Below are 22,588 nucleotides of genomic sequence, written 5' to 3' on the forward strand. Positions count from 1 at the left end.
GGGGACCGCAGACAGGCTGGGGTGGGGGTGGCCCCTGAGGCCGCCTCTCAGTTTTTTGTGGGGTGTGCGGCTGGGGTCGTCTGAGAGCCTGCTCCATTGCTATGGGTGCTCTCAGGGGGGTCTGGGCACCTTGGCCCAGCTCTGGGACCCTGGGAGGGGCGGGTGGCTGCGGCATTTGTAAATCGCATGATGCTGAGGACGGAGCCTCTGGGAGGGGTTCTGGGATCTGACCAGCCAGGCCCTGGCTAGGGCAGGCGTGGGGGTGGTGGGGAGTTGTGGTGGGTGGGCCACAGGCCCCTAGAAACCCAGGACAGCTCCAGAGGGTCAGGGGGTGGGGTTCACTCCACCACTGGCCCAGAACACCAGCAGCTGCCCTTTCATACCTTCTCTGGCAGCCCTTACCTCCCCAGTGGGGAGCCCCTGGAACTGGCTCCCTGGAGCCCCTGCTGTCTGGAGTCCCCAGCACCTGAGGTCCCTCCTCCCCAGGGTCCCTGCCCCCTGGGGGTCCCGCAGGAGCCAGGCCTCTGCCTGACCCCAGCAGCAGCAGGAGCTCACTGACTGCTCCGCCTTGGGCCTGGGTGCATCCTGCCTGCGGGGAGACAGGGGTGGGGGGGCGGGTGAACCTTCTATTGGACGGGGAGGCGGTGCGTCTGAGTCACCGAAGCAGCACCTACCGGCCTTTGAAGAAAGCCACGTAGAAGATGGGGGTGTAGGAGTTGACGAACTTGAGCAGGAAAGCCTTGAAGATCAGCCTCTCCTCAAAGCTCTTCTCCGTCTTTGGAACCTCTAGAGGGAGTGAGATGCAAGCTGCTGAGCCATGGCCCCGGTCCAGGCGGGTCACTTCACCGGGCCGTCAGAGGGGCTGAGTGACCAGCCCAGGGCCCCAGGGCAGGCGACGTGCGGCCGCCTGGCTCCAGGGCCCGGCCGGGGCGCTCACCTATCTTGGTGAGCCATCTGGCTATGCAGCCGTACACCTCGTCCAGGAGGATGATGACCACCAGGTTGATGATGACCGCAGTGGCTGTGACCGTGACCCGGATGTTGGACCGCACAGACGGGGAGGAGTTCATGGCTAAGGCAGCGGCCGTGGAGATTCTGTAGATGATGACGCCGAGGACGATGGCGAAGGTCACGGCGATCTGCGGAGGGAGGAGGGGACACTGTCGGCGGGATCCCCTGGTTTCATTGGACCACACCCTCCGACTCCCTGGGCCCTGCTCTCCCTGACCTGGGAGCACTTCAGCTTCAAACAATGACAGGCGTTTCGTGTCACCCACCAGAGGCCAGGGGCTTGACGGGTGTTGGCGTCACAGACTTGTGAGGGGCCAGATTCTGTTTTACAGAAGAGGAGACTGGTGTTCAGAGAGGTTGGGTAACCAGGCTAGGTCACCCAGCACACGAGCTGGGGCTTTCCTGGTGGGCCCACCAAGCCTGGAGTGCACGGCTCTGTGGGGGCCTGCGGTGAGAACCTTGACTGCCTTGCCCACTGTCCCCAGCAGGACACAGGGCGGCTGCAACCCCAGTAACTGGCTTGTGTGCTCGCAGGCTGACTATTTGGGTGGGCTTCGCCCCCAGCCTGGGTGACCCTGAGTGGGAGCAGTGACATTCTCGATGCTGCTGTGGGAGGCAGGTGGGGCATGGGGTGGTCTGGTCCCCCCCAGCAGTGCTGCAGGACTGCCTGGGACAGATGGATGGGCTCCCTTCTCCTGATCTCCCCAGGAGACCCCCACAACCCTCCAGCTCATCCCCCATCTTGACAAACCCACCGTTGCACCAGAATGTTCCCTAAAACTTGGAGCCTGGCAGCTGCTTGAGAGACAAGGGTGGGCGTTGGCTAGGATGATGAGTCTGTTCAGCGTGGAGCTGTCTGTCTGCCTGCCTGGGCTCCTCTTCCTTACCTTCAAAAGCCCTGACTCACCCGGGAAGACCCTGTCCTCACTCTGTCCTGCCCTAAGGGTGAGGACGCCTGTGGATTCTGGTCCTGAGGCAGCCCTGAAGGTGGAGGGCGGCTGTGCAGGGCCGTCCCCTGAGCCTGACTGCGCCGTGCCCTCTGCGGGCCCCGGTCCCTGAGTCTCACTTCCATGGAGGGTGTGCAGGGGACATGCCCTTGCCGAGATGGCCCCTCGCGGCTCCCAGGATGGCCCTGGAAAACCGGGGCCGCGCTGTGTGCCTCCAGGATGCAGCTTGGCAGGGCTCTGCCTGCTTCACCCCAGAGGGAGGCTGCAGCAATGGGGATCTCAGGAAGCTCCTATTTTAAATTTCTGCCTGGTGACTCCGCTGCTGCCCACACCTGTGGGCGGCTGAATGGTGACCACACCCGCCTGGGGAATGTCCACACCCCAAAGAATGGGCTGCCCTGTGGTGAGGTGTGGGTACCACTCCTGCCAGCTCCCAGAATGAGGGCTTTCCTGGGAAACCCCCGTGCCCCTGCCAAGAGGCCCCACACCCTAGGGGAAGGCGTCGCCCTGGGCTTGGAGACGCCCCGCCTGCACCGTGCGGAGGGGTAGGCGGGGCACTGGGCCTGCGAGGAGACTCAGCAAGGTGCCCGCTTTCCTGCTGGTGCACCCCCATGACCACCCTATAGCTGTGTCCCCTCCTGGAAGGAAGAGGCCTCAAGGGCCGGGGTTTGGACACATGGGCACCTTCAGGACCAGGAGCATGGGGGCATCTGGTAGGTGCTCAACTGATATTTGTTCAGAGAATGAAGCTCCTGTGTTCAGGACAAGACTGATTCACCTGTGGTGGGGATACCAGTCCCTCAAGGTCTGCTGGTTCCCTCCCCACTATCCCGCCTTTGCTGGGAGTGACAATGTGCCCATTTCCCAATCTCTGTGCAGACAGGGCTGGCCAGCGCAATGTGAGCAGAGGTGTGAGCAGGCCCTGTGGGAAAACACTTTCAAAGAGGGGCTGCCTCCACTGGCATCCATCTCCTTCCCCTTTCTCTAGCCTGGAGAGTGGAGGTGATGTTGGAGGTGGAGCAGCCATGTCGTGACCAAGAGGACATAGGCACAGACCAGAGAGGTCAGTGCCTGCTGGCATCATGGAAGTGCTGGACCAGCCTTCCACTGCCTACACCTTGATTCTTACTATGTGAGAAACTCAAAGCTCCCTGAAGACGATTCACAGAAGTGACATGTAACCTGAGGGCTCCTGTCCAAACCTGCCGTGGTGCAGAAGGGCGCACAGCGTCCCACCGTCTCCATCCCCGTGCTGGACCTTCTGTGGTAACACCGATTCTTCTCTGCCAGGAGGGGCTGAACCTTGGTGCCCGAGTCCCGTTTCCCGTACCCCATCCCCTGCTGGTGAGCTGTGGGCAGGGGCCACATCATCCCAGGTTACCTCTCGGCACCACTCATGTGTGTCTGGGACAAGTGCTCCAGGGCTGGGCCCACTGCCACCGGAATCATCTACAGACACAGGAGCCCTCCCCGCAGTGGCTCCATGGTCTTGGGGGTCCCCACTATAGATTGCTTTGTATCAGTGATGTCCTTCTTAACCATGTGCAAGATCGTGAGAGGAAATGGAGTCTTCACTCTGCTTTTAACTGCTCAGCTTAGAGGGCCTCAACTGCCACCCCCACCAGCCCCCAGTGGAAAAACAAGCCCATCTGCACGTCTCCAAGTCCACATAGAATAGCGAGGGTCTCAGGGTGGACAGCCAGCCTGACATACGGCCTGCGGAGAGGGTGAGACCTCCGGCCTCTGTGTCCTCACCAGCAGGTTGGGGGACAGGCAGGTGTGAGCCCCTCAGGCCACTGGGCACAGCTCAGCCCTCTGTCTACAGCAGCCACGAGGGCCCCCCATAGCGTCGGGGGCTGAGACCCTAACCTAAAGCTCCGGGGCTGGATGAGGGGATGGTCATTTCCACAGTGACCACAGCTGGCACTGACCTGTTGGGGAGCACAGGCTGAGGCCTTCCAGGGACGCGGCCGGATCATCTGGGCGTTAAAACCTCCAGAGAGAGCCAGCCATGGTGTCGCTGATTTATTCAAACCCACGGGGTCCGGATGAATCCGGCATCACAGACCCATCCTGACTGCTGTCCTGTCTCTGTTATTCATTTCGTGGCTGTCTTTAAAACCCCTCCGTTTTGTCTTAAATAATACCTGTGAACTCCTGGGTGTGAATGACAAGTTACTTACATGTGTCACTGTCAGAATGAAAGATGCGTCAGGGACGATCCCCCTGGGTGTAGGGAGCCCCCCGGGGTCACGACAGAACTCCAGCCCCTTCCCATTTGAGGACACTGGTGGAATCCCCCCACCCATGCCTGGCTTGGGATGAGGATGACTGCCACGTGGACGGCTGACCCCATCCAGGTAAACGCTGCGTGCCGTGGTACACTGCCCACCTCGGCCTACCGGGACTCACCATGAAGATGATAGAGACCAAATTGGTGAAGTAGGCAGGGAACCGGTCTCTCCAGGTCAGCTTCACCTTGTCCGTCTACAAAACGAAACAGGGCTGGGTCAGCAGTGGGGACCATCCTGGTGGACAAGTGTGGGGTGTGTGTGTGGGGGGGGGTGAACAACGTGGACCACAGAAACACGGTTGGAAAAAAACAAAAACCCTGCAGGTGATGAATGAAAGCAAACATCCAGGCTTTATCCCTGATGAAAGGATGCTATGAAATGACAGAAGTAATAGTTGTCTACAAATGTGAGTCTTCTCTGTTATGAGGTGTGATGGCGCCAGAGGCTTTTCTAAATGAGACGCTCAGACCCCCCCATCCGGGAGAAGCCTGGCCTCCGTCTCATCTGCACGGCGAGAAGATCTAAGCTGTTTTTTCCCTCCGCCACCCAGACCATGATAGTTATTTTCCTTTGCAGAGCAAGTTGAGACAAGCCACCAGCACTCCGAGTTCAGACGCTGCCCGCCGCGTAGCAACGGCGGTCGGTGGGGACACACGGCCCCAGAGGCTCTGGCACGGGGACTGCGGGGTCTGGAGGGACTGAAGTAGATGCTTGTCACTAACCTGGGATGTTTCTAGAATGGGGTGGATCTTTAACGCCAAAAAAAAAAAAAAATGCATGGATGAGGTCAAAGAATGCTGGCAGGCCTGACCCCCGAGGCCACGCATTCCAGGGAGGGTGGCATGCATGTTAATGAGACCAGGGACTGCTGGCAGGCAGCTGTGGCAGGCACGATTCACAAGCCCCAGAGACAGCAGAGCTCCCGCCCACGACCCCACGGTGGCCATGCAGAGACACCTCGACACACGTCACAGCCTGAGGGTGCAGAGGAAGGCAAAAGAGCGTGGATGTGGGTGTTAACATGATAATACAGCAGTCAAGAGTCGGCTGAGGAAACACAATGAACTTGGGTTCATCTGCACACACTTAAGACGCGCGATGCCCGATGACACGACATGTACCAATTTCACCCCCGCCATGGCGGTCTTAACCCTCTGCCTCCATTTGTTTGTTGGCTCCTCCGGAAGGTGCCGGCGCTTCTGGGGCGGGTGGAGGGAACAAGAGAGCACCGTGGGGTGAGACCGCGGCCCAGGCCCCCGTCGCCCCCTGGGGAAGCCAGCACCTCCCTGGCTGTGCCGGCTGCTGGGACCGATTCAGGCTCTGGGCGTCTTAAACCCATCGGAGACGGCAGAGACCCACATTCTAAAAGAGCGTGTGCGTGCTAAGTCGCTTCAGTCGTGACCCACTCTGTGACCCTATGGACTGTAGCCCGCCAGGCTCTTCCGTCCAAGGGCTTCTCCAGGCAAGAACATTGGAGTAGGATTGCCATGCCCTCCTCCAAGGGATTTTCCCAACCCAGGGATCGAACCCGCCTCTCCTGCTTTGGCAGGTGGGTTCTCTACCACTGGTGCCACCTGGGAAGCCCATTCTAAAAGAGAGGCTGCAACGAGATAACGGAAACAGCCTGGAAACTTGGCAGGTTCCGCGGGGCCCCCTCGCCAGATGGTGGCCGTAGTTCACGGTGCGTCTTATGCAGACGTGGGTTACCCTGTGCATTTGACACCAATATGCAGGGAGCCACACTCCGCAGCCTAACACCCATGAAAGGCAGGAATCTCTTATTTTCCCCCAAACGAATTTGGTGCCATAGCCAGGGGAAAAAATTAAAACCATAAAGGTGGGAGACAGTGAAAGGGTGGAAAAAAATCAAGGGTGTGGCCCCCTGGAGGCCTTCAAGGCCTGAGGTCACCATTGGAGGCTGGTGAAAATGAACCCCAAGCTTCGCTGCTCTTGTGGTCAAAGGGCTTGGGTCAAAGCCAAGGAGCCAGGTGACGGGGAATCTGGGGGGTGCTCCTGGCACGGCGCAGAGCTCGGGTTTGGGGGAGCCCCTGACTTCAGTGGACGTGATGCGGGCTACTAAGCCCCTTTTCCCCTAGGAAGGGGTGCAATCCCATCCTCACTCACACCAGGAGGGGCCACCGTAGAACTGTGGGGTGGGCTGTCTGGGGGTGGATGGCACACCGCAGGTGGGGCATGGTGGCCCTCAGCAGGGGGCCTGGGGGCTTCAGAGCAGCAGCACCCATGCCTTTCCCTTTAGGAGGGGAGATGCAGCCTGGGGAGAGGGCGCTGATGGAGCCGTGGGGTCAAAGGCACAGGGCGGCTGCTCCAAAGACAATGGGCACGCGGCAGACAGATGTTCCGATGGGTTAAATGAAAGGACCGTCTCCTCATCGTGGCGAAGGCTCACGCTTTTGTGGTTATTTCCTCTGCACCCCCGGTCCTGTTTGGATTCTGAGTTCCAGGTCGTGCGCCCACTTTCTGGCTGGCGGGGGGACTGACCTGGGCTCTCTCTGTGCTGTGGGAACTGGGGTCTGAGAAGGAGTTCTGCTGCACCCACTTTGCCCACCCTCTAATGGGGGGATTGTGGTAACTGGGACCCCTGGCCACACTGTACCAGCAAACTCTGTCCACGGAACACAATGACAAGAAAAGACAAAGGTCGCTCCCAGAGGCCAAGGAACACTAGGATCTGGAAAGACCACTCTGCCCTTGTTCCCATCCCTGCAAGGACTGACCTTCCAGCCTCAGAGAGAGGTTGACAAGGGCCTGGGGGCTCTTGCCCCATGTCATATTAAAAAAAACCCTCTGATAAAAAAATAACCGAAAAAAAAAAATAACCGAGCATCCTTAGAGGTTTGTGAGAACATGACTGCTGATTTAAATGAGAGGTTATGGGGAGAAACGAAGGCATTTATTACATATTAAGAAAAGGTGGCAGCCACAAGAGGATCACAAAAACACTTTTCTTTCTCATTCTTATCCTCTATGCGTGAGGCAAGGGACTGGCCATCCACTCAGGGGCCCTGTTGGGGCAAACCCTTCCATTCATTATTCAATGCAGAGCATGAAGGTTGGACATGACCACCCAGAGCAAGAAAAGCTACAAAACCATTTGGTTTTCTTGATGTTGAGGTGTTGGCTGAAGTTTGAGATCACCCTCAGGACAGAAGGGGGAGGTTGACCTCTGGCAGGGTGTGACAAATCTCCCCCGAAACCCCGCTTGTTTTTTATAAATAAAATTTTATTGGAACATGGCCAGACACATTTGTTCACCTGTTGTCTGTGGTTGTTTTCATCCTACAATGACAAAGGCGCTGTGACGGAGGTCTGGAGGGTCGAGAACATTTACTCTCTGCCCCTGTCTGGGGGCCGCCCCCTCCATCTGCACAGCATGTGCTGACCCCGGGCCTGTGATGTTGATGGACATGCAATGTTTGACTGCTGGGAAAGCTGGGAAAGCCAACTGGCAGTGGCCACAGTACCTCTTTGTTTTTGGATTCTTTCCTAAGAGACTTCTCCAGAACTCGGGCTTCATATTCGGCTCTGGGATGGTCCTGTGAAAGAAACCAAGTCAGCGAGGAGTCTCGTCAACTGTGAGTCTGAGACCCTTAATAGGAGCACGTGTGGCAAATTCACCCCGGCGCTCCCTCAGGGTACCCGTTGGGGCCAGTTCCTAGCTGGCTGTTTGCACCATTTCCCACTCAGAGCTCCCGCATGAGGTTCATCTGGGATGCTCCCCCTTGTTGGGAAGCCCAGCCCACTGGGAAGGCCACTGAGTCAGGCTCCGTGGTCGTGGAGGCGGGTCAGTCTGCGCCGGGTTGCAGCCTGTCCTGCAGCCCACTCTGAACAACCAGCCATGAACTGGCCCCTGGGGATATCCCATCAGGAGCTGTGGGGTCGGAAGAGACGGCGGTTAAGTGTCAGCAAGCGCGGGCAGACCAGAGGGGCCGGGCCTCAGGGGAGCCCAGAGCAGGTCAGCGAAGGGCACTGGAACAGAAGAACAGGGGTTAAGAGAGGCCCGGAGGTGGGGGAGGAAGCAGAGACCCCTGCCCGCCGTGGAAGAGGTGTGGGGAACCGCTCAGCAGAAACAGACAGAGCAGGTGTGCCAGAAGGTCCCTCTCCCAGGAGACAGACGAGTGACAAAAAATTTCAAACCTTGACAGCCTCCTTCCGGGAACCAGAAACGTAAAACAAAAACAAAAAGATTTCATTACTTGTGTTTGTTTGTTTTTTTGTTTGTTTTTTTAAAGAAAAAAGTCCTTTTAGAGGTGATATTCTTAAAAAAGTGGGGTGAAGGCAGATGGACACGGGTAGACAAGGAGGGCTTGCCAAAGGCTGATGCTACCCTAGGGTGACTGAGTGTGTTGCTGTTTCTGCAGGTGGAGTGTTCTAGGCGATTCCTGATCGGGTGCTGGGCTGAACTGTCTTAGGCTCAGGGGAGGAGACTCAGGCCAGACGGCTGGGCACAGGCTTCCTTCTGCTCTGAGAGCCGACACCTGGGGTTCACGTCATGGAGGGGCTAGCCCTCTGACTTAGGTGACCAGCCCCAGAAGAGGCCCTACCCAGCATGGGGGCTCACTCTTGGGGGTCTCATTCAGGCCTCCCAGGGCGGTGCTCCGATCACTACCTCACTACCTAGTGCCTGAGCCATCAGGGTGAAGACTTCACGGGACAGGTTCCCAACAGGTTGAACTGTCCCAACCCCTAGGACGTCATGAAAAGGACATTCTCAATCTATTCCAAATTAGTAAGATGACATGAACCCTATTTGAATCTATTAAATCTGTTCCGGCAGACTGCTGACCCGGGGCCCACCATGGGGGATGGAGCACCCGTCCCATGCCTCTCTCTGCACCTAAGGAGACACGTGTCTCTCTGGTTGCATCAGCCTTGGTCCTGCCATTTGTGAAACAGGACGATGAGACCCGCTGCAGGAAGAGGTTGAACCTGGAGGCGGGAGACCAGTTGGGGGCACTCACAGTTGCTGGACCCTGCTCAAAGTGCTTTGTACTTGCTGACCTACCGAGACCCCCTCAAACTCCACTCTTCCACCCCTATTTGAGAGGTGAGGACATGAGGCACAGAGAGGTTGAGCAACTTGCCCCAGGTCACACAGCAAGGGCAATGCTGAAACAGGACAACCTGGTCCTGGAGGTCGTCTTGGCACCACGCAGCTGGTGCCTCTTCCAGCAAACTAGTGCCCTTGTCTGTTGACAGTACAGTCAGCTCAGAATCCACACAGCTACACATTTGACTGAAGAGTGATCCACCAACTCAGTCCTGGAGGTAGCACGTGTGTAGGGACATATAATAATGAGTGAAGTCACTCAGTCGTGTCCGACTCTTTGCAACTCCATGGACTGTAGCCTGCCAGGCTCCTTCGTCCATGGGATTTTCCTGGCAAGGATACTGGAGTGAGTTGACATTTCCTTCTACAGGGGATCTTCCCGGCCCAGGAATCGAACCGGGGTCTCCCACACTGCAGACTCTCTACCATCTGAGCCACCAGGGAGGCCTAACATATAATAGGGATATTTTAATATATAATATAATAATAGGGATATTTAAAAGGATGATGAAAGAGGCTTTCACATTACAATGAAAATGCATGAGTGGTTTCTCTTTAAAAGAGCTGAGCAAGAGACTCCGTAATACAAAGCTGCGGTCAGCATGGCCAAACCTAACGGCTCTCCTGTTTGGGGGATCTTGTTCCTTTTCATTCCCCCTCATCCCACAGGGATTCTGCTGGAGCTGGCAGTTCAGGATGGGGCAGCAGCATAGCATCTCCTGAGCAACCCCAGGGAAGCGGGTTCACCCACCATCTCAGTGGCTGTTCAACTCAGAATGGCCCTCTTCTGGCGTACAAAGATGCCGGCACATGGCTTCCCTTTGTTAGTGAAGGGTCAGCCCCACATCTTGGCCAAGCCTGACTGCAGGCTGACAGCTGGCTCCGGGGGTCGCAGGTTTGGCACCAGGGTGAAGGCTCACGGCCACCTCTGGGGACTCGACCTCGTGGGTGGTGGCCATCCCCTCCCCAGACCTGTGGTGCGGCCTCCAGACTGAATGGGATCAGCGTGGTGAGCCTTGGCCTGCGTCCCTGACCACATTTCTGGGTGGTGTGTCCATGTGAGCACGGAGATTTAAAACACTAGAGCGGACACTGAGCAGTCACCCTGGCAACCGCGGGGGATTGAGACATCGGGGACACGAACTGAGAAACAGGCAGGGAGCAGCCTCGCCTGGACTTTACGACCTAGTGAGTCCCCCCAAAAAGGAACGGGGTGGGGATGGGAGAGGACACAGGGGGCGCAGCTGCTAAGCCCACTCACCTCCTCCTCCTCAAAGCCTGTGAGGTCCCAGCGGTAATTGAGCCGCATCTGTTTCCGCTTCCAGTGCTCCATGAAGGTGGCGGCTGAGGTCAGAGAGAACCAGGTGGTTAGGGGCTCAGAAGCCCCATGACACCAGGTGACATGAAAGCATTCTCCTCTCCTGCACCATTTATAGAGTGACGGCAACAAGTCCTGGACCAATATTAAACTGTTCAGTTCTCCCACTGACTCTGAAAGGCAGGGATGGTCTATCGCTCATTTTACAGATGAAAAAAATGGAGGTACAGGGCCCCTGAGTCCCGGGCAAGGTTACTCAGCCAGCCGGTAAGGGTCCCAGAACTTGTGTTAACCATTCCGCTCCATCGATCTTGGGGACCCCAAGTCACAGGAGGGGGTCCTGAGATCAGAAAGAGTGAAGGGTGAGCCAAGGCCACTTACTCAAGCTTCAAACCCTGACAGGTGTTCCGCCTGCTGAACTGTGTTCCGAGGTGCTACGTCCTGCTTCGTATCCCCAACAGAGGAAGCACAGTTCAAACGCCACCTCCTCCAGGAAGGCTCCCATCAATCCCCTCAGTGTCAGGGAAAAACCAGCTCCTCCCGGAACCTCTCATGCTCATGGGGCCCGTGCTACCTTCCATCATAATCCCTGTCCCATGTCCTGTGGCCTCTCTGGGGTGTGGGGGCGGGGATGGGGTCTCGTCCTCTGGGTCTTCCCTGGAAAGCCCAGTGTCTGGCACAAACAAGTGCCTTGAGGGAGCTCATTGAGTGCATAAAGGGCTTTTAAGAGCTCACACTTGCAAATGGGGACAGCACTGACTGAATCATTCATCATTAATGCTTCCATCCAGCACAGGAAAGTCAGCAGAGTCTGGGGTTGGAGGAATGACACAAGGGACCACAAAGGTACCCGGAGCTCTGGATCCTTGAGCTGTCCTGTGGTAGGCACTGTTCAAAGAGCTGACACGTGAAGTGTTCAGGTCAGTTCGGTTTAGTCACTCAGTCGGGTCTGACTCTTTGCGACCCCAGGGACTGCAGCATGCCAGGCTTCCCTGTCCTTAACCATCTCCCAGAGTTTGCTCAAATTCACATCTAATGAGTCGATGATGCCATCCAACTGTCTTGGCATTAATCTCATTTACATCTCACAGTGATCTTTGGAGGGAGGTGCTATAATGTCCTGCCTTTTACAGATGAGGAAACTGAAGCTCAGAGGAATTAAATGACCTGTATAATGAATGGTGGTGTCAAGACAGAAATGTAGCGAGAACTTCAGTGCAAATTCCCCGGTGTCATTCTTCACTAGGAAAGAATGTAGGCTTTGGACCTGGCAAAAAATGGGCCTGAATCTGACTCATTTCCTGGTTCAGAGAACATGCCCACCCATTAAGGTGAGGCGAGAACAGTTTTGCACGTATCTGCACATAATGGGTCCACTCAAGTATCAGCTACCACCCCAGCCAGGTCCAGCCAGGAGACAGGAACCTCTTAGGTCTTTTGGACTGGGGTAATTTCATCCTGGGACTTGGCCACATAGACAGTGGAAGAGCTGAGACAACAAGCAGGGGATGGTGAGACCACCCAGAGGTTAGCAACTGCAGGAAGCTGCTGCCAGTTTAGGAGCGGTGGGACAATGGGAGCTGGTGTTACCAGGGCCAGACACTGGGGCTGCCCAGAGGAAGCTAGGATCACGGAGGGAGGGGCTTTCCAGTGGGAGTTAGAGCCACGCAGGGAAGGCAAAGCATCTGCCAAAGATGTTCCTGGAAGCACAGAGAGAGAAGGAGAAATACCCTGGTTTCTCCCTTCCTCATGCCTTTGGATCCCCATCGGGGCCTCTCATTGGCCGACAGCCTTCCAGGAAACGGGACAGCAAAGGAGCCTGGGAAATGTAGTTCCCTGAGACACAAGTGCACTCTCAGCAGAGGCATCAGGGTGGCGGGGACTCCAGGAGGAAGCATGTGGCCGGTGGGGCAGGCCCGTCAGCAGCCTCCTGAGAAGGAAGGTGTGAGGATGTTTCCTCGCGCCTCTCGGTGTGCCCTTGGCTCACCGCGGCGGAGGGCCCTAGTAGGGGCCCATTCCCAAACCCCCACCGGTTCTGGAAGGCCTGCCTCTCCTTCACTGTGTTTTGACAGCTGTGTCTCTCTGGCTTCTGCCTGCACATGGCTGAGTTGGGGAGGAGGGCTGGCTCTCTGCTCAGCGGGGAGCTGGCCCGGTTACATCCCTTGTCCCCACCCTCCCGCATGCCTCCCCGTTCCCAGGCTCACTGACCCACACCTCTGCCTCCTAGACCTCCACTCCTTCCACTCACCAGCCTGCAGTGTGGTAACCCCTACCTTTTAATGAGGACTCAGCCTACACCATGCTCCATGCTAGTGACTTACTAACATCAAGAACCCTCAAAACAATGTGATGCACTAGAGAATGATTTCCACTCATACCTTTACACGTGAGGACAGAGGCTCAGAGGATTGTATGCTCTGCCCACAGTCGACTGCAGGATAATAGCAGGAGTGGGATTTGAACTGACTTCTACTTGACACCAGAGTCTACACTTAACCATGATATTGACTGACCTTCTGCATAGATATTTAATGTTCTTTAAAGGAGTAACAATTATAGTTGTAGTAAGTCTGATGGTACATCAAAAGTTGTATTGCCACTTTATGGATGAAGAGATGAAGGCACAGACAGGGTAAGTAATTTGCCCAAGGTCCTACAGTTAGGCAGCTGGTACGAAACCCAGGCATTCTTGCTAGAATGTTACTGTTAAATGTCTTAAGATAGATACAAAGGCTCTCTCCCAGGAGTATTTGTAGTTTGAGCAGGACCAAGGCTGGACCTGTGGTCACAACCTGGTGGCCAAGGAGATGGTGCATGGACAAGGCTTGTTGGCCTCAGCTATGTTTAAGAAATGCAGACATTTTATATTAATCATGAGCTTCCCGTTTCTCCTTTAAAAGTCTGAAGTCTCCTTAGCCAAGGTTTGGGCATGCCTTCTCCTCTGGGCAACAGACCGTACCATGCCCTATTGCCTTGGCGGGCTCCGTGGTGCTGAGTTTGTCACACTTGTGCTTTGGAACAAAGGGGCGGGGCTGTGATGTTCAGGCTTGGCCAGCAGCATGGGCAAGGGGAAGGCTCACACCAAGCTGGCGGCAGTCCCGAGATCTCAGTTCAGAATCAGGCATGGTGAGCAGTGTGAAAAACCACCTGCTACTGGGTTAGATCTGATAGACAGAGTGCCTGAAGAACTATGGACGGAGGTTCGTGACATTGTACAGGAGGCAGAGATCAAGACCATCTCCAAGAAAAAGAAATGCAAAAAGGCAAAATGGCTGTCTGAAGAGGCCTTACAAATAGCTATGAAAAGAAGAGAAGCAAAAGGCAAAGGAGAAAAGGAAAGATATACCCATTTGAATGCAGAGTTCCAAAGAATAGCAAGGAGAGATAAGAAAGCCTTCCTCAGTGATCAATGCAAAGAAATAGAGGAAAACAACAGAATGGGAAAGACTAGAGTCTCTTCAAGAAAATTACAGATACCAAGGGAACATTTCATGCAAAGATGGGCTCAATTAAGGACAGAAATGGTATGAACCTAACAGAAGCAGAAGATATTAAGAAGAGGTGGCAAGAATACACAGAAGAACAATATAAAAAAGATCTTCACGACCTAGATAATCATGATGGTGTGATCACTCACGTAGAGCCAGATATCCTGGAATGTGAAGTCAAGTAGGCCTTAGGAAGCATCACTATGAACAAAGCTAGTGGAGGTGATGGAATTCCAGTTGAGCTATTTCAAATCCTAAAAGATGATGCTGTGAAAGTGCTACACTCAATATGCCAGCAAATTTGAAAAGTTCAGCAGTGGCCACAGGACTGGAAAAGGTCAGTTTTCATTCCAATCCCAAAGAAAGGCAATACCAAAGAATGCTCAAACTACTGCACAATTGCACTCATCTCACACGCTAGTAAAGTAATACTCAAAATTCTTCAAGCCAGACTTTAACAGTACATGAACCATGAACTTCCAGATGTTCAAGTTGGATTTAGAAAAGGCAGAGGAACCAGAGATTAAATTGCCAACATCCATTGGATCATTGAAAAAGCAAGAGAGTTCCAGAAAAACATCTACTTCTGCTTTACTGACTATGCCAAAGCCTTTGACTGTGTGGATCACAAAAAACTGGAAAATTCTTAAAGAGATGGGATTATCAGACCACCTGACCTGCCTCTTGAGAAATTTGTATGCAGGTCAGGAAGCAACAGTAAGAACTGTACATGAAACAACAGACTGGTTCCAAATTGGAAAAGGCGTACGTTAAGACTGTATATTGTCACCCTGCTTATTTAACTTATATGCAGAGTACATCATGAAAAACGCTGGGCTGGATGAAGCACAAGCTGGAATCAAGATTGCAGGGAGAAATATCAATAACTTCAGATATGCAGATGACACCACCCTTATGGCAGAAAGTGAAGAACTAAAGAGCCTCTTGATGAAAGTGAAAGAGGAGAGTGAAAAAGTTGGCCTAAAACTCAACATTCAGAAAACTAAGATCATGGCATCAGGTCCCATCACTTAATGGCAAATACATGGGGAAACAGTGGAAACGGTGACAGACTTTATTTTTTGGGCTCCAAAATCACTGCAGGTGGTGACTGCAGCCAGGAAATTAAAAGATGCTTGCTTCTTGGAAGAAAAGTTATGACCCTAGACAGCATATTAAAAAGCAGACACATTACTTTGCCAACAAAGGTCCATCTAGTCAAGGCTATGGTTTTTCCAGTAGTCATGTACGGATGTGAGAGTTGGACTATAAAGAAAGCTGAGTGCCGAAGAATTGATGCTTTGGAACTGTGGTGTTGGAGAAGACTCTTGAGAGTCCCTTGGACTGCAAGGAGATCCAACCAATCCATCCTAGAGGAATATTCATTGGAAGGATTGATGCTGAAACTGAAACTCCAATGCTATGGCCACCTGATGCGAAGAGCTGACTCATGTGAAAAGACCCTGATGTTGGGAAAGATTGAAGGCACGAGGAGAAGGGGATGACAGAGGATGAGACAGTTGGATGGCATCACCGATTCAATGGACATGAGTTTGAGTAAACTTTGGGAGTTGGTGATGGACGGGGAGGCCTGGTGTGCTGCAATCCATGGGATCTCAAAGAGTCGGACATGACTCTTTGACTGAAGAGTGACTGAGTGACTGAGTGAAGAGTCACATGAGTGACTGAACCGAACTGGGCTGGGCTGGGCTGGGCAGAGGTGGGAAGGAGAGCCCTTCCTTTGCAGCTGTGTCCCTGCATCCCTCTCTCACTACAGCAGCTGTGTGGATACCTGTGGGTCCTGCTGAGTTCCCATCCCTTCCTTTCGAGGGGCCCAATGATGATTCTCCAAATCACACAGACGTAACTTGATGTCTGTTATGGTGCTGGGTGGGCTGGGGGGCCTCCTTGCATCCAGCCTGCGAGCTCTTTGCACAGATGGGCAAACTGAGCCCCCGAGGAGCCAGGCGATTGGTTAATACACAGCAGAAACCTGGGTCTAGGACGTCTCCCCACAAGATTGGCCGGGATGAGGGGCGTGACTTCCCACCCACATGAGCACAAGCCATGTGCCAAATGTGGTCAAAGATACCAAAGATAAGAAGAGAGGCCCTCGACCCCAGGAGCCATACAAAGGGGCCGAGGAGACAAGTTCCCTTCCCTAAATCCAAGCCCAGAAGGCAGTGCCACAGAAAAGACAAGCAGTGAAGAGCGAACCCAGGCCAGGGTGCAAGCGGGTGGCTGAGTTTCTTCCTTCAAACATGTTTTAATGAGAAGCATTAGGTAAAACACATTCTTGTAGAGGAGCCCAGAGGTGGCAGGTGAGCGACGGATCCTGGATCTACCCTGGGTAGAAGCAGGTGTGGGCTTGGCCTGGGACCGCCCCCACCCGCCGGCCTCAGTTTCCGCATGTGTACCATGGGCTTGATAACAGTGCCCACTGTGGGGCCTTGGGTGGGCATCCATGTGCTGGGGGCTGGACAGAGGAGCGGCCCTATGACCCAGCTCACCTGCAGGATCTCACCACCTTTCATTAAGATGCTGACACAGGGTTGGTCCTGTATATACAAAGCATCCAGACTATTTAAAAGACACATCCGTCACAGAGGAAGAAAGCAGACTGGTGGCTGTCGGGGTGGGGGCAAGGGGAGGAGGACAGACTGCTCAATGGGCACTGGGTGTCCACCTGGGGGGGTGCTGGTGAGGATGGCTTGGTGTGGGGAGGGAGCTAAATGCTGCTGCACAGTGCACTTAAGACAGTTAATTTACATCATGTGAACTTCACCTCAGTTAAAAAACAAAACACAGAACGACGGGTACAGATCCTGCTTATATGTTTAAATTCCCTGCCATATGCTGGGGCTGCAGAGAAAATGGACCAGAAAGACACACCCGCCTGGTTACAAGGGGTGGGGGCAAGCTGTCCGTTTCCTCCAGGGGTTCTCAGGCTGTGGGCTGTATTAGAACCCCCGTGGCAGGGGCCTGCTGAAGTACAGACTCCGGGCACCACGCTGACCCAGAGCTTGCAGCCTGTGCACACACGCCTGCACGCACTGACCGACCCGCCCTCTGCCCTTCCTTCCATCTGCCTCTCTGCCCGGCAGGTGAGCTGTCAGTCCGCGCTCCAGCTACCCCCGGTCTCTGGTTCGGCTCTTCTCCCAGGCCGCATCCCATCCCATCTCCCCTGGGCCCTGCTTGAACTGTCCAAGCTGCCTTCACTCCGAGGCCTAACCCTAATTCCTCAGTTTCTGGGCGCCTCCTCTGCTGGCTGCTGGCCTCGCTTTCTGAGACCTTCCTCCCCTGAAGCATGGCTACTGACGCATGGCACGATCTTGGACGTGTCATTAAAGGCTCCTGGTTCTGCCCTCCCACTGTCTTTTTTTTTTTTTTTGTAGGATATTTCTTCTTTTTTTTGGCTGTGCCTTGTGGCATGTGGAATCTAGTTCCCCCACCAGGGATTGAACCCACACCGCCTGCAGTGGCAGCCCAGTTTTAACCACTGGACCACCAGGGAAGTCCCCTACCCATTGTCTTCTGTTGGAACATCAAGGCCGCTCAAGCTGCCGTGGGAATCTCAGAGGCCATGGAGGGAAGGCTCTGGCCAAGGCCGAGTGCTTCTGCAGCCACCCAGAGAATGGCCCTGTTTCCCCTGTGAGGCCCAAGCTCCTTGTGGGCCAGAGGGGGTCTCGACTCCTGAACCTGGACCAGGCACTCCTGAGCCACGAGGGCGCCGGGGCAGGCAGGGCGCGCCCTTCTTAAAGTGCAGTCCCCGAGAGCAGAGAACAGCTTCACCAACCTCTGGCTCCTGACACTGCACGTTCTCCACATGTGGAGAGCAGGGATGGGTCTCCTCAGGCTGCAGGGACCAGGCAATGGTGTGAACCTGCCTGTCAGCCCACGGGGAGCTGAAGCTCCAGCCCGCACAAAGGCCCTGACCCTTCATGATCTCACTGACTCTACTTATTTATCCCCTGAACAAGTGTCCGCTCACGAACCCGCTGTTGGCCTTTGAATTCCAGCAGAGATTAAGTCTCTCTCTGTCTCTGCCCCGCTCGGGTGACTCAGCCGGTGACCTGCCAACTGCATTCAGAGCCTCGGGCGTGCAGACCCCGGGAGGGGTTTCAACCACACCTGTCATTCCACTGACGCTGGGACCATCTCTCTACAGCGCCTTGCAGCCGGGCTCAAATCCAATAACCCCCTTTGTTCTGCCTGGAACTGACAAGCCTTGAAAACCCCGTTATTATGCTATAATTTCAGAAAATTGATCCTGGTGCGAACAGCTAAATGGAGCTCAAAGTTGCTTCGTCTTGACACCTTACTGGAGGTTTTGACATGCTATAAAACCCAGGCATTGGAGCGCTCAGCCAAAGTGCAGGGTTCCAGGACCAGCGGGTCGCCCCCTCGGGCAAGCCAGACCCCATGGAAACAGCGGCCACAGCGACTCCTGGGGCGCTGACCCAGCCCTGCTAAGGGCAGAAACAGGTTTGGGGTTGCTCTCTGTCACGGAGTGAGAAGAAATGTTCACAGCTGGAGGACAGGAAAAGAAAGGACACAGTGGGAGAAGAAACACCAGTGGGAAAATGATCCTTTAGAGGGTAATGAACAAGTAATTGAATAAGGGATTAAAAAAAATCCTACTCAACAATGGCAAGCTTGCTGCTAATTACACTTGACAGCAAGTGTGAAAGGACTGGGGACAGAGGGACTGTGTCTCCTCCACCCTGCGGGCAGGGGCGGGGAGTCAGCGGGCACCTCTCAGCCCAGCAGGCCCTTTCCTGTTGATTCTGTCTTGATTTATAATAAGCTCCTCTTTCCCTAAGTGCTTCCTGGGAGCGGTTTGGCTTTTTTGCTCCCCCCGCCCCAAACGGGAACATGTAGACTGAACTTGCCCTTGACAGACAGGCACCTTTGTGGTTTCCCACAGCGGAAGTGGAGCTGGAGGAAGGGGGGTAGACGGTGGAAGCACAGACACCCCCATTTCCCTGTATTTTGGATAGAGGAGGATGCAGCCGTCTGTGTTTCTCCCAAGGACAGGGCTGCTGGTGAGGGCTGGCCGGCACCTCCGAGGGTGAGAGATGGTACCACTTTGCGCACAGTACATGCTCAATAAACAAGCATGGCATGAGCAAGCTGGCTTCATGGAGAGAGTGCACAAAATCCAACCAGCTCCTTGCCATGCTGGTGGGCTGAGCAGCATTGCTGCCTGCCTGCCCCTCACCACTGGCTCGTGGTAAATCTCTGCTTCCCCAGGAGGGCACGGAAGGGGCGTGGAAGATGTTTGGACAGAGAGGTGAGAACACCGCACTAGCTTGGGCTACGGAGGCAGGCGGGCCAGGGCATGGATCTGTCATGTCTGTTACGAATCTGTTAGCTGTGTGATCTTGGGCAAGTCACTTAACCTCTCTGTGCTCCCATGTCCTCATCAGAGAATAACAGGGTTTCTCTCCAGGGCTGTTGTGGGGACCAGTGAACTCTGTGTGAACCTCTGGAGAGGGAAGGGAGCTTGTCTGCCTGGAGGGAAGCTAGTCACCTGGAGAGAATGAATTTAAGGTCATCCTGCCGGGAATAAGGGCACACATTAGCCACAGCTGGTTAGTACCACTGGCAATGGAGTGGAGCCCAGGGGTCACATATATGAGACTGGGGAGCCAGATTGCTGGGGTTCAAGGTCTTGCCTCTTCCCCTTTAAAAATTTTTTTTTGCTCATGCTGCACCACACGGCAAGTGGGATCCTAGTTCCCAACCACGGATTGAACCTGTGCCCCTGCGTTGGAAGCAGAGTCTTAACCACTGGACTGCGAGAGAAGTCCCTTGCCTCTGCCTCTTGTTAGCTTGTGTCACCCTGGGAAAGTTGCATCAATGGTTTATCTGCTAATGAAGGAGCAGAGTCTGCTTTCCTCTAAGAGTCACTGGGAGAATGAATGAGTCTCCATACGTAAGAGGCTCAGAACAGTGCCCGACACACAGTAGCACCAGCCAGCTGAAGCCAGTGTTCTTTTCTAAAGGAGATGAAGGGACACAGTTCACAGAGGCCTCCCAGGCACGAGGTGAGAGGTTAGATCTGAGCTCCAGTCTCACAGGGTCTATCTAGGCTGTTCTCACATTTCCAAAAAGCAAGCGGTCACCAATTGGCTGTAACAGCTAGCACAGCGCGACAAGTAGCACCAGGCCCAGCCCTAAGACATCACAAGGCGTGACTCATGCTGACATTCCCAACCGCTCCCTGAGGTGGGTTGGATTACTAGCTCCATTTTACAAATGGAGAACCCGGGGCCTGGAAAGGTGAAGCGACCTGCCTGAGGTCACACAGCTGTTAGGTGACAGAGCTGAGATTTGAACCTGAGTCCGGCCCAGTGACTGGCGCTGTTACCCAGTTATGAGCCATCCTGGCACACAGTCAACCTAGCTGGGCATTGAGTTGGACCAAACTACCCAGCCCGCAGGTGCAAAGCTGGGCTCCACTGTGGGCCTGCTGCAGGGTCAGCCGCCCCATCCTGGAGCGGGGGAACTGGGAGATTTCGTGCTCAGCTAGGAGGTTCTCCAGCCTCAGCTCAGGCTCAGTGGAGCCCCTCTTTCCTCATCTGTGAAATGGAGACAACTTCTCAGCGGCAGGGATGCAGTGGAATGAAGGACAAGGGGCATCAGGCACCATGTCAGACACAGACACATCAGCTCAGTGACTGATGGCCATCAATCCTACATTTATAGTCAGACTGATCCCAGAATTAATCATCAGAACTAGGGTGTGGGGCCAGGAATATTCTATTAAGCCACCTTGAGCCACACACAGACGTCACTTCCCCATGTTCTGCAGCAGCCTTGGCAAGGAGTCCTCCAACCTCAGCTTGATTGCTTCTTAGAACGAGGTGCTCACCACCTGTCAACCCAGCCTGGTCCAGCACTCTCTGTTGGAAATCTCTCCCTTGCACTGAGTTGGTGACCTGTGACTCTCATTCTCGGCCTTGTTGGGAGGACCATCTTGCATCATGATGACTGAGTTCACGGTGAAGCTATGCTTGGAGTTCCCCAGAGCCTGGGGAGGGGCGGTTCTGCTATGAGCCTGGGGGAGGGACGGTTCTGGTATCTCTATTACCTGAGTGTCCACGGGCTACAGGCCACTGCTGAGCCAGTGAGGGAGGGATAAGTCTCACCCTAGCCTCCTCCCAAACAACCAGGGCACTGACTAACGGGGTCTTCTCAGGCTCAGGGTGACCACACAGGAAGGCGCTCTGAGGACCACGCTCGTCCTGTGGGTGCAGCACCCAGCCGTTCTCGGCAGGTGACAGGGAAGGTGTGTGACACGCTAGGATTCACTGAGACACGGGCAGTGGCCAGAATCCAACCGAGCTCTCAGGGCTCCTGGAGCAAGACCACCCCTGAGGCTGACCGTGGAAGGTCATTCTTGAGGTTGGTAATGGGGTGGTTAGTGTCCAAATGGCTCATGACTTAATTGGCTCCCAGGCTCTCAGCTGAAGCGAGCTCTGATCAGAGGAGGAGATGTTTGCAGAGGAGAAGGACAGAGAGCCGGTAAGCCACGTGCTGCCCAGAGATGCTTGCAGAGGTGGATGTGTCTGGGCTGCAGCAGGTGGATAGCAGGCAGGGGACCCTCTGGGCCACAGGTCATGACCAGGTGGGCAGGATGCAGGGTGATGCTCATGTGGTATGGGGGGGCTGTCATTTGTACCCCTCGACCTCCAAGTGACACCTGCTTGGCCAAGCCCAAGGCATCTCCTTAGCTCACAATAAGGCAGGCAGGGGAGCCCTTTGGGATGGTCACTCTCCTCCATCGGGGCCCTCAGTTTGGAGAAGCAGTTCCAAGGTGCCTGGGCAGGATAGTGGGAACAGATGGGACACTGTTGGGGAGCCCAGCGCAGGGAGGGTGGGAGCGAGAGGGCTCCTGACTGCTTCTCTTGCACGTCCCCACAGTACTCCTTTCTGCACTGTCTGTACTCGTGGAAACCGGCTTCTTGCCGTCACCCGCGGGAGCTCCTGGGGCCGTGAAAGCCCCCTGCCCCCCACTCAGAGTCGGGTCAGCCTCCTCCCACCACCTTCTCGGCTGCTCTGTGCATCAGTCGCCATCTCTGACATGAGCTTGAGATGAGAAAAACTCTACAAAGCAGAGGCTGCGCTGGCTCCTTAGTCCTTTCAGTGAATATGAAGGCCTATGTGGCCCGCGCTGGCCTCCGGGGTCCCGCCTGCTCCCTGCACCCGCAGGCTCCTTCAACAGGCCTGCAGCCTCGCCACGGGGCCTTTGTGCCTGCTATGTCCTCCTGCAGCCTGGGTGAAGGCAGTGGACACAGCGGGTTTCACCTCTGATGGTTTCCCTGGAGCCCAGAACAAACACTTAACTAAATACCAGTCAGTACACGCCCTACACACCAGGCACATCTACCGGGTCTCACACCCCTGCAGTGTGGCAGGCAGCCCCGTCAGGGGTTTGCGGTCACAAGGGCAAGACT

General features: G+C 55.0%; 1 protein-coding gene across 9 annotated transcripts in view; it reads right to left on the reverse strand.

The window, feature by feature from the left end:
* Nucleotides 1-22,588, reverse strand: part of ANO1 (anoctamin 1) — a 169,287-nt gene that overhangs the window by 22,899 nt on the left and 123,800 nt on the right. For 5 of the 9 annotated variants that reach the window (XM_043451828.1, XM_043451830.1, XM_043451835.1 and 2 more), the window contains 7 exons: nt 10,582-10,664; nt 8,408-8,419; nt 7,735-7,806; nt 5,374-5,451; nt 4,371-4,445; nt 938-1,139; nt 675-786 (listed from right to left, as the gene is read on the reverse strand). In XM_043451828.1, coding sequence (XP_043307763.1) covers nt 675-786; nt 938-1,139; nt 4,371-4,445; nt 5,374-5,451; nt 7,735-7,806; nt 8,408-8,419; nt 10,582-10,664 — 634 coding nt within the window. The remainder of the gene's footprint in view (nt 1-674; nt 787-937; nt 1,140-4,370; nt 4,446-5,373; nt 5,452-7,734; nt 7,807-8,407; nt 8,420-10,581; nt 10,665-22,588) is intronic. The other 4 variants (XM_043451831.1, XM_043451833.1, XM_043451837.1 and 1 more) reach the window with 2 other exon arrangements.

The sequence above is a fragment of the Cervus canadensis genome, chromosome 29 (assembly GCF_019320065.1).
Source record: "Cervus canadensis isolate Bull #8, Minnesota chromosome 29, ASM1932006v1, whole genome shotgun sequence".
NCBI lineage: Eukaryota > Metazoa > Chordata > Mammalia > Artiodactyla > Cervidae > Cervus > Cervus canadensis.